The 15,915-nt window shown below is 38.8% G+C and overlaps 1 protein-coding gene across 2 annotated transcripts in view; it reads left to right on the top strand.

Moving 5' to 3' along the window:
• OPHN1 (oligophrenin 1) overlaps nucleotides 1–15,915 on the top strand; it is a 307,777-nt gene that overhangs the window by 187,072 nt on the left and 104,790 nt on the right. For both annotated transcript variants that reach the window (XM_084869543.1, XM_084869542.1), the window contains exon 16: nucleotides 13,277–13,361. In XM_084869543.1, the coding sequence (XP_084725669.1) occupies nucleotides 13,277–13,361 (85 nt within the window). The remainder of the gene's footprint in view (nucleotides 1–13,276; nucleotides 13,362–15,915) is intronic.

Raw genomic sequence — 15,915 nt, 5'->3', positions numbered from 1 at the left:
TTATTAGGTCTAGTAGTTTTCTGATGGATTTGTTGGGATTTTTTATGTATAGTATCATGTCATCTGCGAATAAGGACAGTTTTAATTCTTCTTTTCCAATTTGGATTCCTTTTATTTCTTCTTCTTGTCTGATTGCTGTGGCTAGTACTTCTAGTACTATGTCGAACAGGAGTGGTAAAAGTGGGCATCCTTGTCCTGTTCCTGTTCTTAGGAGAAATGTGTTTAGTTTTTGCCCATTGAGTATGATGTTGGCTGTAGGTTTGTCATATAGGGCTTTTATTATGTTGAGGTATGATCCCTCTATTCCTACTTTGCTGGGAGTTTTTTTTTTTTTTATCAAGAAAGGTTGTTGGATTTTGTCAAATGCTTTTTCTGCATCAATTGATATGATTATGTGATTTTTGTCTCTCAGTTTCTTTATGTGATAAATCACATTTATTGATTTGCGGATATTCCTGGATTAAATCCCACTTGGTCATGGTGTATGATCTTTCTAATGTATTTCTGAATCTGATTTGCTAGAATTTTGTTGAGGATTTTAGCATTTATGCTCATCAAGGATATTGGCCTATAGTTTTCTTTTTTTGTGGTGTCTTTATCTGGTTTTGGGATTAGGGTAATGCTGGTTTCACATTGTTTAAGAATTTTCTTGCTTTTGGGGGTAGGCTTATAATGCTATGGACTTCCCTGTCAAGACTGCTTTTGTGTGCCCCATAAATTTTTTATTGTTTTGTGTTCATTTTCATTTGTTTGGTGGTAATTTTTAATTTTTTTCTTGATCTCTTTTTTAGCCCACTCATTTGTTTAGTAACATGTTATTTAGCCTATATATCTTTGTGTGTTTTTCCATTTTTATCCTCTTGTGATTGATTTATAATTTCATATCATTATGGTCAGAGAAGATACTTGATATTACTCCAATCTTCTTAAATTCATTGAGACTTTTTTTTGTGTTCTAACATATAGTCTATCCTAGAAAACATTCCATTTGCACTTGAGAAAAATGCATATTCTGTCAGGCCAGTGACTTTATGGATCATCCCTTATTTTGTATTTGTCTGATGTTTTCTTGTGGTTAGATTCATGTTATAGGTTTTGGGTAGGAATATCAGAGAAGTTATCTGTATCTTTCTCAGTACAACATATAAGAAGGCACATGACACCTATGTGCCATTATTATGCTGTTAATTTGATCATTTGGTAAAAGTAGTATCTGCCTGGTTTCTCCACTGTAAAGTTACTTTTCTTTCCTTTGCAATGAATAGTTTTATTTAGCAGAGTATTTAGAGATGATCCTTTTCTTTATCAAACTCACCCACTAATTTTTAGCTTCTATTTATGATGCTTTGTTGAATTAGTAATTACTGTGTTACTAGGATACTACCAAATGGTGACTTTATTACTTTCTTGATCTTGTTGCTAACCCATTCATTGTTTAATAACATGCAATTTAGCCTTCATGTGTTTGAATGTTTTTGGATCTTTTTACTGTAGTTGATTTCTAATGTCATTCCATTGTGATCTGAGAAGATGCTTGATATGATTTCAATCTTCTTTATCTTGTGAAGGTTTGTTTTGTGTCCTAACATGTGGTCTATCTTTGTCAATGATCCATGTGCACTTAAGAAGAATATACTGTATATTATGCAGCTGTGGGGTGAAATGTTCTATAAATATTCAATTAAATTAATCTGATCCATTGTGTTCTGTAGAGTCTCTGTTTCCTTGTTAGGTTTTTTGTCTGGAAGATCTATCCAGTGAAGCCAGACGGGTGTTAAAGTCCTCTACTATGACTGTATTATTATCAATCTCTCCGATAAAGTCTTCTAGAAGTTTTTTTTTTTTTTTTTTTTTTTTTTTTAATACATGTAAGTGCTCTTATATTGGGTGCAAATGTGTTTACTAGGATTATATCCTCTTATTGAATCGATCCCTTTATTATTATGTAGTGACCCATGTTGTCTCTTGTGATGTCATTCATTTTAAGGTCTATTTTGTTGGATATGAGTATTGCTACTCCAGCTTTTTCTTTTTTCTTTTTATTTGCATGGACATTTTTTTCCATCCCTTCATTCTCATCCTGTGTGTGTCTGTTGTTCTGAGGTGGGTCTCTTGTAAACAGCTTATAGTTGGGTCATGTTTTTGTATCCATTCAGCTACCCTGTGTCTTTTGATTGGAGCATTTAATATATTTATATTTAGGGTTGTAATCAAATGTTATTGCCATTTTAATTCTGTATTGCTGGCTTGGTGGTAATATATTCCTTTAGCCTTTTTTTAATTTTTTAAATTTTTATTGTCTGGGAAGCTCTTTGTTTGACCATCTATTTTGAATGATAGCTTTCCTGGATATAGTAATCTTGGTCTCAGATCCTTGATTTCCATTACCTTGATTATTTCATGCCTGTATTCCCTTCTGGCCTGTTGAGTTTCTGATGATAAATCAGATGTAAGCCTTATGGGAATTCCTTTGTAGGTATCAGTTTTCTTTTCTCTGGCTGCCTTTAAGATTCTCCCTTTGTCTTTAATTTTGGGCATTTTAATTATGATGTGTCTGGGCGTGGACCTATTTTGATTCTTCTTGCTTGGGGTTCTGTGTGCCTCCTGAACTTGTGTGACTTTTTCCTTTACTAGGGCTAAGTTTTCTACCATTATTTCTCCAAACACCTTCTCTATGCCTTTCTCTCTATCTACCTCTTCTGGAATACCTGCTATTCTAATATTTGTACCTTTCATGTTGTGCCACAGCTTCCTTAAGCTCTCCTCCTGTTTTTTAATTGTTTTTTTTCTTTTTGATTTTCTGATTGAGTGATAGTTTCAACTCTGTCTTCTAATTCACTGATCCGATCCTCAGCTTCCCCTAATCTGCTGGGTATTCCTTCCAGTGTTTTGTTTTATGTCATTCTTTATTTCAGACTGTTCTTTTTTTCAGAGTTATATATCATTTTTAATGCTGTTGAGCATCTTTACCATCATTCTGAACTCTGTTTCAGATAAATTTCTTATCCCAGCTTTACTTATCTCTTCTTCTGGAGAATTCTCTAGTTCTTTCATTAGGGGGTCGTTTCTTTTTCTCCTCATTTTGGCTGTCTGTTTGGTTGGTGACTGTGTATTAGGTGGATCCACTATAGTATAGAGTCTATACCTCTCAGTCCTTAATTCAGGACAGTGTCAAAAGCTGTTTGACTTTAGGAGCAAACAACCCTTTTTCAGTGACTTTCAAACAAGGACATTTTGGATTCTAAACATAAAGATTCCAGTGAAATACCTGGGGGCTCAGACTTGTTTAAGAAAGTCAAAGCAGGGTCTGCCACCTTCAGCAAGGTCCCCTACATGCATCTTACCTTTCAAATAATCCTCCTTACAGACTTTCCAATCAAGTCCCATGCTTTCCCACATCTTCCCCCTTTTTGTTTTGCTGGCTGCAGAAGACAGAGGGAGGCAGCAAACTTTCTGCTTTGGAATGTCTTGGTCCATGAAGTGTGTTTACTGCTCGAGTTCCTATTTTGTAGACTATATGAAAAACAAAGAGAATTACCATGACAGTACTGGTTAGACTAATCAAGACAGAATACTTATAGGTATTAAATCTTGCCTTCTAGCAAGATGTAGGGGACAGGATTTTAAAGGGGTGTGGGGTAGGGTGAGGAATGTAGTTACTTGCAGGCCTGGGGTCTGTAGACATTAGCTGTTGTCAGGCAATGAGATGATGTTTTGACTCCTGGTGGGTCAGTCTGACCATGCTTTTTGATTCTGCTTGCTGGATTCACAGCTGAGTCACCTTCCTAATTACTTCACATAAGCCTTGAAAAGGAAACTTAAAAAAAACAACACAAAAAACTTAACCCCCTATTCACATATAAGTATATGTGTTTTAAGATTTAAAATAATATGGTTACTTTTCAGATTAATTCAGGTGCTCTATTGGATTTATTATTCAGTATATTTAAAATTCCTTTTAAGATTTCTCTTTATAAACCTTCAATAGCATTTATAAACATTCTTATGACTTTTACAATTATTCTTAAGTATTCCTACTCTAATTTTATTTCTTCCTCTTATATTTCTTTCTTTATATTCCTTCTTTCAATTTTTACTTCCTCAACTCTAGTTCTTCTTGTACAGACTCTATAACTTATACATACCTTTTACAATTTATATATATCTTCTGTAACTTATATATACCTTTTGTAATTTACACATACCTTCTGTAACTTATACATATCCTTTCTGTTTGTCTACTTCATTTTCTTTTTCCTTTATCTCTATACCTTCTATTACTCGAAAACTATAAATTCCTTCTAGTTATGATGAAAGGTTATTTCTACACAGATTCCTTTATTCCTAGTTTCAGAGTACTTGGAGTGGTGAGAAGTATGTCTTAGAGTCTATCTTCTAGTTGGCTTCCTTGCTTTGCTCATATCTGTCTAACTGCCTACTATACCACTCTCAAGGATTTTGGCTTTGAATTCTTTTAGGGAAAGGGGACACTGGAATTCTTCTGTAACTTTTTCCTGCTGAGGCAGGTTGAAGGTTTCTCTTAGAACCAAGAGATCCTAGCTCTCTGTTAAAGGGTGATGAGGCCTGAGCACAGAAGGAGGTGGCAATGGTACATAGAGGTGGTATTCCCAAGATGTAAGTAGGGCTTGTAATCTGGTGAAGACAAACTGTGTTATAAAATTAATATTATTGGGCAAAAGTAGAACAGTTTCTAATAATTTCCTGTTGAAATGATTTATTTCTAAAATCACCCTCATTTTTATTAAAGACTAATGTACTTACTGCAGTAAGTCTAGTTCTAATTTGACCTGATTATTTGCATGAACACAGCAAGAATAACAGTTTATTATATATGCTATTTTTTTAAAAAAATATGCTTTGCTGGAATTTAATGAGAAAATTTACTCATAGGGCCAAGAAGCCAAGCTACACAGTTGCCATCAAGCTTTGCCTGCAATACCTACAGAATTGGGGTGCATTCTTCAAGCTGAGGTCCCTACAGGTGTCTTGAGGTTCCTTTCATGCCTTCTCTCAGGGGAGCAGCCTTTGTTCCTTACCTGGAAAGACTGCCATGAATCACGTGACCAAGCATGGCACCAGGCTATTTATCCAAGGGGCTTATCAGCTTCAAAGTCAATTTTCATTCCTCAGAGCTTTCTAGTGACATTCAAAGTCCTAGCATTTCTCTCTTTCAGACATGACATTCCAGTAAAGTTTTGGTTAATAATACTACAATTAGAAACTGACCTATGTCCTGTTATGAAGAAATCAGATTCTTATTGGATTCATGCAAACAAGCACATTGCCATAACAATAATCACTAAAACCATGATTATTTTTAGTTCATTTAGTCCTATAATTAATTTTTTTCTCCCAATTTTTCTTGACTGTATTTCTATAAATCTAGATACTCTATAGAGTTCTAATTATTTTTATCCAATTCAAGGGCATGATCTGAAATTTTATTCTCAGAGATATGTAGCTTGAAATAACTCAAAGTCCTTACTATGGATCCCTGAGAAGATGTAACTTTAAAAAAAATGTATCATAACAAAATAGTGACCGTCTCCAAATGAGAAGAAATTTAAAATGACACAGTTATTAATTTGATTATAATACAAATGACATGGAATCTTGTCCTTTTTGTACAACACAATATTCCATAATATATTAACTTGTAACAATTAGTTATAAATGAAAGCATATTAGAATCTACTTAATATGCTTATATAAATAGAATATATTATTATTACCTTATTTGACAGAGCTTCATATATACCTTGAGTATAAAATTTTCCTTTATAAGGAAAAAAAGCAAATCTTAAAATTTGAAACACTAGGAAGATAGTCAAATATATTACTATTTAAAAAAAATCTTTATTGTTCAGATTATTACAAATGTGTTCCTCTTCCCCCCTCAATTGTTCCCCCACCACCAGGTTGCCACCCCACTCTCTGTTCTTTCCCCACCCCCCATTGTCCTCATCCATAGGTGCACAGTTTTTGTTCAGTCTCTTCCCGCACACCCACTCCCCTTTTCCCCGAGAATCGTCAGTCCACTCCCCTTCCATACCTCTGATTCTATTATATTCACCAGTTAATATTGTTCATCAGATTTTTTAATTTACTTGGTTTTTAGATTCACTTGTTGATAGTTATGTATTTGTTGTTCATAATTTTTATCTTTATCTTCTTCCTCTTCCTAAATAACCCCTTCAGCAATTCATATAATTCTGGTTTGGCGATGATGAACTCCTTTAGCTTTTTTATTTTTATTTTTTTTATTTGTGAAGCTCTGTATCTGGCCTTCGATTCTGAGTGATAGCTTTGCTGGGTAGAGTATTTTTGGCTGTAGGTTCTTGCTATTCATCACCTTGAATATTTCTTGCCATTCCCATCTGGCCTGCATGGTTTCTGTTGAGAAATAAGCTGACAATCATATGGGTGCTCCTTTATAGGTAACTACCTGCTTTTCTCTTGCTGCTTTTAATATTCTCTCTTTGTCTTTTGCTCTTGGCATTTTAATTATGATGTGTCTTGGTGTGGTCCTCTTTGGATTCCTTTTGTTTGGGGTTCTGTGTGCTTCCTGGACTTGTAAGTCTAATTCTTTCCCCAGGTGGGGGAAGTTTTCTGTCACTATTTCTTTCAATATGTTTTTGGTATCTTGCTCTCTCTCTTCTTCTGGGACCCCATAATTCTAATGTTGGTTCGCTTGAAATTGTCCCAGAGGTTTCTTACACTATCTTAAACTTTCTGGATTCTCTTATCTTCTTGCTTCTGCAGAGGAGTGTCCTCTGGCTCTTTGTGTTCTAAATCTTTGTCTTGATTCTTGTGATCTTCCAGTCTGTTTTTAGGACTCTGTGTAATATGTTTTATTTCAGACAATGTATTCTTTATTTCTAGTTGATCCCTTTTTATTTCTAGTTGATTCCTTTTCATATTCTCATAGGCCTTTTATTTTATTGGCCTTTTTAAGGATATTCTTGAAAAGCCCTTTAACTGTAGTTTTGAATTCAATGTCCATTCTTTTCTTTTCCTCCATCTCCTTCCTTTCTCTCCTGCCTCTTGTCTGCATTTTAGTTGTTTCCCTGATTTGATGGAATAGTTTTGTGTGCTAGGTGTTCTGGTGGAGCCCAGTAGCACAGCCTTCCCAGTTACCTGTGGTGGACAGTCTTGGTGTAACCCTTTGTGGGCTGTGTGTGCAGTCTTGTTGTTAAGCCTTGCTTATTGTTGGTATCACTGGGAAGCGTTGACTCCAAGCCAATTGGCTGTAAGAATCAGCAGTGTCTCAGCTAGGAGGGCTTCTGTACTCCGCTTGGATGGGGCAGAGTCTCGGGAGGCGCAACAATCTTTGGTTCCCTGTCAGTCTTGCCTTAGAAAAGTCCTGTTCACGGTGAGTCTCCCTAAATTGGTTGCAGGTGCATGCACCTCTTTGGTGAAGGTGCAGACAAGCTTTGGATTCCGGCCAGTCCCTCCTTAGAGAAAGCCAGCCTCTGGGAGAGCTTCTGTGCTCAGCTTGGATGGGGCAGAGTCTCAGGTTGGTGCAGACAAGCTTTGTTTTCCTGTCGGCCCCTTCCCGAGTCCCGCAGTAATGGCCATTGGCTTCGCACACCTCTGAGAGATCTCTGCCTGCTGCCTGACAGTCTGGCCTCCTGACTGGGGCTGTCTATCAGAGCAATAGGGTGATTCTGTTTTCCTCCCGAACAAGAAAGCCAGTTGCGCGTTAGCTGTCTTCCCTCTCCACACGCCAGGAGTAAGCCAGCAGTGAACTCAGTCGGCCAGTAGGGAACTCAGCCCGGCCCACCCTCTTCGCATGCCGGGAGTAAGCCAGAGCCTTTCGCGTGCTCAGTTCTCCGTACCTTCACAGTTTCTGAGGGTCAGCGCTCCTTCTCTCTCCTTCCCAGATGGCAGAGCCTTCTCTCAGCTAGCTGTCCAGTGCTTCAGGGCAATGCCTCCCCTGTTTTCCAGTTCTAAATTCAAATTTGTTTTGGTAGGCTGCATTCGGGTGTCTACCCTATGCTGCCATCTTGGTTTCCCTCTAGTCAAATATATTATACTAGAAACCCAGTACATCAAATTCGTGCATGGGGGGTTTTCCTCAGACCAACCTGTACCCTTTCAAGTCTGGGACCTCGAGGGATGTCCGACTGCCCTTTTAAGCCTGATCCTACAATCGGGCAGAAGGACATCCCTCTTGCAATTCAGGACTGGGGACATGGCTGGCCTGCAAACCACCACAGGCCCCTTGCCCAGGCCACCCCACAGCCCAAGGGAACACCCACCCTGTTGCTTGCCTGCCTGCCTTCCTGATTGCCCCTAATCACTTCTGCCTGCCAGCCTGATCACCCCCTAACCACTCCCATGCCAACCTGATTGATGTCTAACTGCTCCTCTGCCAGCCTGTTTGCCCCTAACTGCCCTCTCCTGCAGGCCTGGTCACCCCTAACTGCCCTCCCCTGCAGACCTGGGTTCCTCACTACTGCCCTTCCCTTCAGGCTCGGTCGCCCCCAACTGCCGTCCTCTGCTGGCTTGGTCACCCCTACCTGCCCTCCCCTGCAGGCTTGATTGCCCCCAATTGCCCTCCTTTGCAGGCCTGATCCCTCCCAACTGCCGTCCACTGCTGGCCATCTTGTGTCCACATGGGGGAGGATCTTTGACCACATGGGGGAAGCCATCTTGTGTGTTGGTGTGATGCTCAATCTGCATATTACTCTTTTGTTAGATAGGATAGAGGCCTGATGCATGGGTGGGGGCCAGCTGGTTTGCCCTGAAGGGTGTCTTGGATCAGGGTGGGTGTTCCCTTGGGCTGTGGGGTGGCCTGTGCAAGGGGCCTGTGGTGGTTTGCAGGCCAGCCATGTCCCCTGGCAACCCAAGCAAAGGCCCTGGAATCTGGGGTTTATTTATCTTCTACAATTGAAACTTTGTAGCCTGGAGTGGAGCCAAGCCTTCTGCTTGCTCTGTGGTGGCAGCCATTTCTGTTGGGACTTAAGTATTTTCTATAAGTTAAACTTTGTAGCCTTAAGCAGAGGCCTGGGCTAGCCAGAGTGTGTGGAAAGCTTGGCTTCCTCCATTGACAGGGGCAACCCTACCTCCTGCTCTTTCCAGCTCTGTGGCTGTTGCCATTTCTGTTTGGGTTTAGGTATCTTCCATCATTGGAACTTTGTAGCCTTGAGTGGAGGCTTAGGCCAGCAAGGACAGGTTGAAAGCTTGGCTTCCTCCATTGCTAGGGAAACCCAAGCCTCCCTCCTGCTCTCTGTGGCCATAGCTATCTTGGTTGGGTTTATTTGCATATTCGCCTCTGATTGGTGGTTGTTTGTGGGTGTAGCATATTAAGTTGCATATTACTCTTTTATTAGATAGGATTATTACTAGAGGCCCATTGCATTAAATTCATGCACAGGTAGGGTCCCTAGGCCTGGTGGGCTATCAGGGCTAATTGGGGCCTTCCAGCTGCTGGCTGTGGCCTTCCTTCATTCCATGCCACCCTGTGATGGTCAACACACATCATAGCGAGCGATCAAACTCCTGATATCCCAAACTCCCGAAGGGATACTTTACATAATAGGCTTTTATATAGAGAGATACGTTGTTACTATTATTATTATTATTACTACTAGAGGCCTCGTGCAGAAAATTCGTGCACGGGTTGGGGGTGTGTACCTCAGTCCAGCCTGCACGCTCTCCAATCTGGGGCCCCTCGAGGGATGTTAGACCCAGTGGGATCTGGTCTAAGCAGGTAGTTGGACATCCCTCTCACAATCCAGGACTGCTGGCTCCCAGCTGCTCGCCTGCCTGCCTTCCTGATTGCCCCTAACTGTTTCTGCCTGCCAGCCTGATCACCCCCTAACCACTCCTCTGCCAGCCTGATTGATGCCTAACTGCTCCCCTGCTAGGCTGTTTGCCCCTAACTGCCCTCCTCTGCCAGCCTGGCCACCCCTAACTGCCCTCCCCTGCAGGCTTGATCACCTCCAAATGCCCTTCCTTGAAGACCTGGTCCCTCTCAACTGCCCTCTCTTGTAGGGCAACTGTTCTCTCCAGCTGGTCATCTTATGATGGCCATCTTGTGCCCACATAGGGGCACGATCTTTGACCACATGGGGGAAGCCATTTTGTGTGTTGGAATGATGGTCAATCTGCATATTACTCTTTTATTAGATAGGATAGAGGCCTGGTGCATGGGTGGGGGCCAACTGGTTTGCTCTGAAGAGTGTCCCGGATCAGGGTGAAGGTTCCCTTAGGCGTGGGGTGGCCTGAGCAAGGGGCCTGTGGTGGTTTGCAGACTGGCCATGCCCTCTGGCGTCCCAAGTAGAGACCCTAGTATTTAGGGTTTATTTATCTTCTACAATTGAAACTTTGTAGCCTGGAGTGGAGTCAAGCCCCCTGCTCCCTCTGTAGCTGTTAGCCATTTCTATTGGGGTTCTTGTATCGTCTATAATTGAAACTTTATAGCCTTGAGTGGAGGCTTAGGCTGGCCAAGGTGTGTGAAAAGCTTGGCTTCCTTCATTGCCGGGGGCAACCCTAGCCTGTTCTCTCCAGTACCTGGCTGCTGCTATTTTTCTTGAGATTTATCTTCTATAATGAAACTTTGTATAATTGAGTGGAGGCCTAGGCTGGCCAGAGTATGTGGAAAGCTTGGCTTCTGTTGCCGGGGAAACCCAAGCCTCTCAACTGTTCTCTGTGGCTGCAGCCATCTAGATTGGGGTTAATTTGCATACTCTCTCTGATTGGCTGGTGGGTGTGGTTTGAGTGGAGTGATGATTAATTTGCATATTACTCTTTTATTAGGTAGTATTATTAAACAATATTAAGTAATCTATTCATTTAAAGTAATCAACTTTCTGATTAAAATAACATAATTATTTTAATAATAAATTTATAACCTTTGCTTTCTAGGCATATACAGGAAAAACCTTTTTTTCTTACTTTCAGAAATAGGCTTATTTTTCTAATGGAAGATATACTCACATTTTTTTAAAATATATTTTTTGTTGATTTTTTACAGAGAGGAAGAGAGAGGGATAGAGAGTTAGAAACATCGATGAGAGATAATCATCGATCAGCTGCCTCTTGCATACCCCCTATTGGGGATGTGCCCGCAACCAAGGTACATGTTCTTGACTAGAATCGAACCTGGGACCTTTTGGTTTGCAGGCTGATGCTCTATCCACTGAGCCAAACCGGTTTTGGCTACACTCACATTTTTAAGAAGCATAACAGAGATAGTGAATTCTTTAGCTGAGAAACAACTCCCTTGAACTTGGAAATCGCAAGTGGGTTCCAATTACTTACTGTGCAGTCACTTTCATTTTCTTACTTTTTGTTTTCAAGGGTTCCGTGGCATTGCATTGCATTCCTGGCTCCTCACACAGTGCACCACTTTGCTGGGGCTGACCAGGAGACCCTGAATGACAGATGAATAGATTACTCTGATGTGTTTCTGTGAAAGAGAAAGCTAGGGGCTATTTGGCTTTAGGAGCAAACAGCCCTGTTCACCTGCCTCCTTAGGCTTTTATTGTAATAACTGCTTAAACTAAAATTAATATCTCGATACAATCAGCAGGGTAAGCATTCTTGAGAAAACACCTGCATTTGTAGTATCTTTCAAACGAGGACATTTTGAAGTCTAAACATAAAGATTCTAGTAAATCACCTGGGGGCTTAGACTTGTTTGGAAAAGTCAAGGCAAGGACTACCACCTTCAGCAAGGTCCCACAAAGGGCTTTGACTTTTCAGAGAATCCTTCTTACAGATTTTCCAACCAAGTCCCATACTTCCCCACATCGATGGATGAGCATAGCAAAAGAATTGTTCATTTCTGTTAATGTGTTTTTTATTTTAGAATTTCCTCTTGATTTTCTCTTATAGCTGCTTACATTATCCATCTCCTCTTTTATGTTGCCCATATTATAATTTATAGACCTTAGCTTATTAATCATAAAAACTTCCAGTCTGATAATGCCAACATCTCTGCCATATCTGATTCTTGTTGTTTGGTTGGCTATGTTTCTTCAAATTGTGTTTTATTGTTTGTTTTTTAGTATCTCTTGAAAAGTATCTGTTTTTTAGTATTTTGCAATTTTTTTGTTTCAAGCCAGACATGATGTAATCAGTAAAGGAAACTGATAAACAGAAATGCGATAAACAAACCTTTAGTGTTTTGTTTGTTTATCTTGTTAGGGTTTAACCTGTGTTAATTGCTTGGTGTATTTATAAATCAGAGGCCAAACTTATATCTGGTATCCTTGTTTTTATTTCCCCTCTTGATTTTGGTTTTCCCTAGAGTCTTCTTAAATATTATCTGAGAAGCATAGTTATTTTAGTCATATTTTCATGTTATTATCAAGAAGGCCTGTTGATGTGGTGGCAAGGTGTCAGATAAAGGGTAGCATTCTACATTCCTATAATTACATCTTAGTCTTTAGTGATCCTGTGCTCCTGACCTGTGACCATCACAGGTGCCCTTCAGTTTTATTTTGGTTTTACCACTTAGCAAAGATAGGAAGACAAGCTTGTCTGTAGTTGGGAATTTCCCTTTTCCTAGGTCAGTTAAGCCCTGGTAAAACCCCAGTACATGAGAATCTGATAAAATAATTTCTCTTGAGGGTTTCTTGTGTAGAAAAATGAAATGCTCTTTGCATAAATTCTAAAAGGCCACTTTTTCTCTCCTCTCAAAAGCACAGAAATATGAGGGATTTTTCTCAGATCTTCATTGTGAGAACCTGATAGGACTCCTGGAAATAAAACTCACAAAAGTGTGGAGTCCCCACCTAGGACTGGATCCCTATAGAATTTTTCACTCTCAAAGTCATCCATACCAAGCCTTTAGCAATTTCTCAGTTGCAGATTGGGTTTTTCTGACTCTGTACATATTCCCAAGGGTTTATTTTACTCCTGTGCTTTGATGCTAGTAAATTTTAATTTTCTGTATCTGCCTGTGTATCTCTTCAGTTCTGGGGACAATAATTTGCCCTAAGTATGACCTCAGTCCTCTAATTGATCTAAGAGGAGTTTTTTTTTTTTCCTGTTTATTACATGTTTTCTTATCATGTGAATGGAAGAGATGATTTCCAAGCTCTTTGCATGCCTGACTGACTGAAATAAATTCAAGGGAATTTTTTGAGATATCAAATATATTTTTGTTATAAATTTTCATCTCTTGAAAACTATTTAGAGTAACTGTCTTTTAATTAAGGCACTTTATTTTCCTTTTAAAGGGGTAAAACATAAGATTTTTGGAAAGTTAACTTTTTTTTCCTCTTTTTTTTTTCTCACTTAGATCCTAAATGCCCAGGAGATGTTGATTTTCATAATAGTGACTGGGACATTAAGACAATCACCAGCTCCTTGAAATTCTACCTCAGGTATGTCTGATATGATTTGGGACTTTGCTTTTTATAGTTGACTAGAGGCCTGATGGTGAGATCCCTTGCCTGGCCTGTGAGGATTGGGCTGTAACTGGCTCTCCAACATCCCCTGAGGGGTCCCAGATTGCGAGAGGGCTATTCTCGGGTGACACCCCCCAAAATGGGGCTCCCTCCTCTCTGGTTCCGAGGTCATTACCCAAGATCCGCAGCTGCCAAGTCACCACAGCTTGGCAGCTCCAGCATTGAGCATCTTCCTCCTGGTGGTCAGTGTACATCATAGTTACTGGCTGGATGGCTGGTCGGTGGTTGCTTAAGCTTTTAAATAGATAGATAGATAGATAGATAGATAGATAGATAGATAGATAGATAGATAGATGGAAGTGTCTGGATGGAAATTGGAGTTAATGTGGTCCACGTTTCAGGATATTGAATCAGATTGCTAAAGAAAAGCAAGGGAAAAGGATTTCTGTTAAAGGAGAATGTATATTAGAAAAAAAAATTAAATCTGGGAATTTAAGCAAGGGAAGCATCAAAATAATAGAATTGTTATTGAAAACTGGGTTTTTAAGGAGAAAATTATTTTATTTTAATTACTTTTTATTAAATTTATTGTGACAACAATGGTGAGTAAAATTATTTGGGTTTCAGGTGTATAATTCTATAATACTAGTACATCCTCTGTATATTATATTGTGTGTTTAATAACTAAAGTCATGTCTCCTTCTGTCACCATTTACCCCCTGTTTACCCTTTCCTAACTGCCTCCACTCCCCTTTCCCTCTGTGTTATCTGTGTTTATGAGGTGTGTGCTTCTTTTTAAGGGGAACATTTTATTTTCTAAATTATGCCCTTAAAATTTAAGTTTTGCTATTTTGCATCGATAGTGATCTCACTATGTGCTCACTAGTATAATCGGGATTTGTGACCATTTAAGGTTCTTAACATGTCTTGGTAGATAATAACCATTTTGAAACATTAAATTACATTTGCACAAATATAATCTGTATGCTTGTGTATGGGTTTCATACCTAATACTTTAATCAATATAATGAGGGAAAAATAAAATACAACCACAAATATGTTGGAATTAAATGAAGTAGCAGCAGTAGGGGAAAAAGTTTATTCCCCAGCAAATTTTTTAGCCTCACAATGATGATTAATATATTATTCAATTTATTTGCATAAATCTGTATTATGTAAAAATATTTGTCACATATCTATATTTTTAAACATATTAATTTCTTACCATTTTTTTATGTTTCATAGAATGTATCATACTTTATGTGCTAAAATGTCTTCTTTTCAGTTATTACTGGTATACCTTTTAGTCGTTAAGATAGATACTTAAGCTCTGGAAAATATCACTAATCCAAAATATATTGGATCTCAGATATTGCTGTTAAATGACCTTCTACTGTAGCATCATCCTATAACTTTATATGAACATAAATACTCTTTCCAGGAGTATTTCTTTTGCATCTGCCAAGTAAAAGAGATACTTTTGTGGAGGGTTTATCCTTTGCTAGCCAGTTTTCTACTTGTTTATACTGACAATTTCATTGTTTGTTTGTTTTTTTCCCCTTACAATAATTCTATATAAGGTAGGTAGCACTAATACTCATTTTGAAGATGGGGTAATTGAAGTACACCCCTTTTCCTATTAATAATATCAATGGTCACAACTCATATTATTTGAACCTAAATATCTCTGACTTGTAAGGCCACTGGTATTGGAGCATCTTCTTTCTTTATTCCTTTCTGCCAAGGAATGTGGCTTTCTTGGAGTTGCTTCAGTAATTTTTTAAAGACAGCAATCTGCTTACTTTCAGAAGACTTGTGATAACAAGAATAATAAAAATAAATAATTGTCTGTAGCTTCCTTAAAAGGAATCAATGTTTTAAAAGTTTTATATAGCTTAAGTTCCTTCCCACATTACATCTTTTCCAGCCCATCCCTCAATAAACAGTGTGGCCCTTTTGAAAGATGAGAAAATCAAGTGTGAGTGGATAGCACCCCTAATAAGAGATATTAATCCTTAAGATTCTTATTTATGGGCCTTTAATATGCACTAGCTAATCAACATTCTTAAGATTCCTCAAAGATATCAGTATTTTCACAGTGGGTCTCCTGCATCTGTGTTCTAGGTACCTAACTCACCCCTTATCTCTAACATTTCCAAAAAAAAGAAAAAATATATATATATACTCTAAAAATGATCCTTTCTCTTTCCTGTATCTTTAACTTTTCTCATTCAACTGGCTCTTTCCCCTCAGAATATAAATATGCTCTAGTAGTGCATATCTCTTTGACCTTTCATTCATTCAACCCACCATTCACTGAGTCATTCAATAAACATGTCCTATTCTAAGTCTAGCATAGTGTTAGGCTGTAGGCATATATTATAGAACAGTGAGGGAGGCAGACAAAGACAAATAGTTATCTAAAAATCTATCTATCTATCTATCTATCTATCTATCTATCTATCTATCATCTATCTATATAAAAGCTTAAGCAACCATTATGACTGAATGACTCGAACAACCTGTTGAC

This window comes from Pipistrellus hanaki (genome assembly GCF_964339955.1).
Source record: "Pipistrellus hanaki genome assembly, chromosome: X".
NCBI lineage: Eukaryota > Metazoa > Chordata > Mammalia > Chiroptera > Vespertilionidae > Pipistrellus > Pipistrellus hanaki.
Note: the sequence above shows the minus strand (reverse complement) of the source record. Positions and strands in the feature narration are given on the sequence as shown.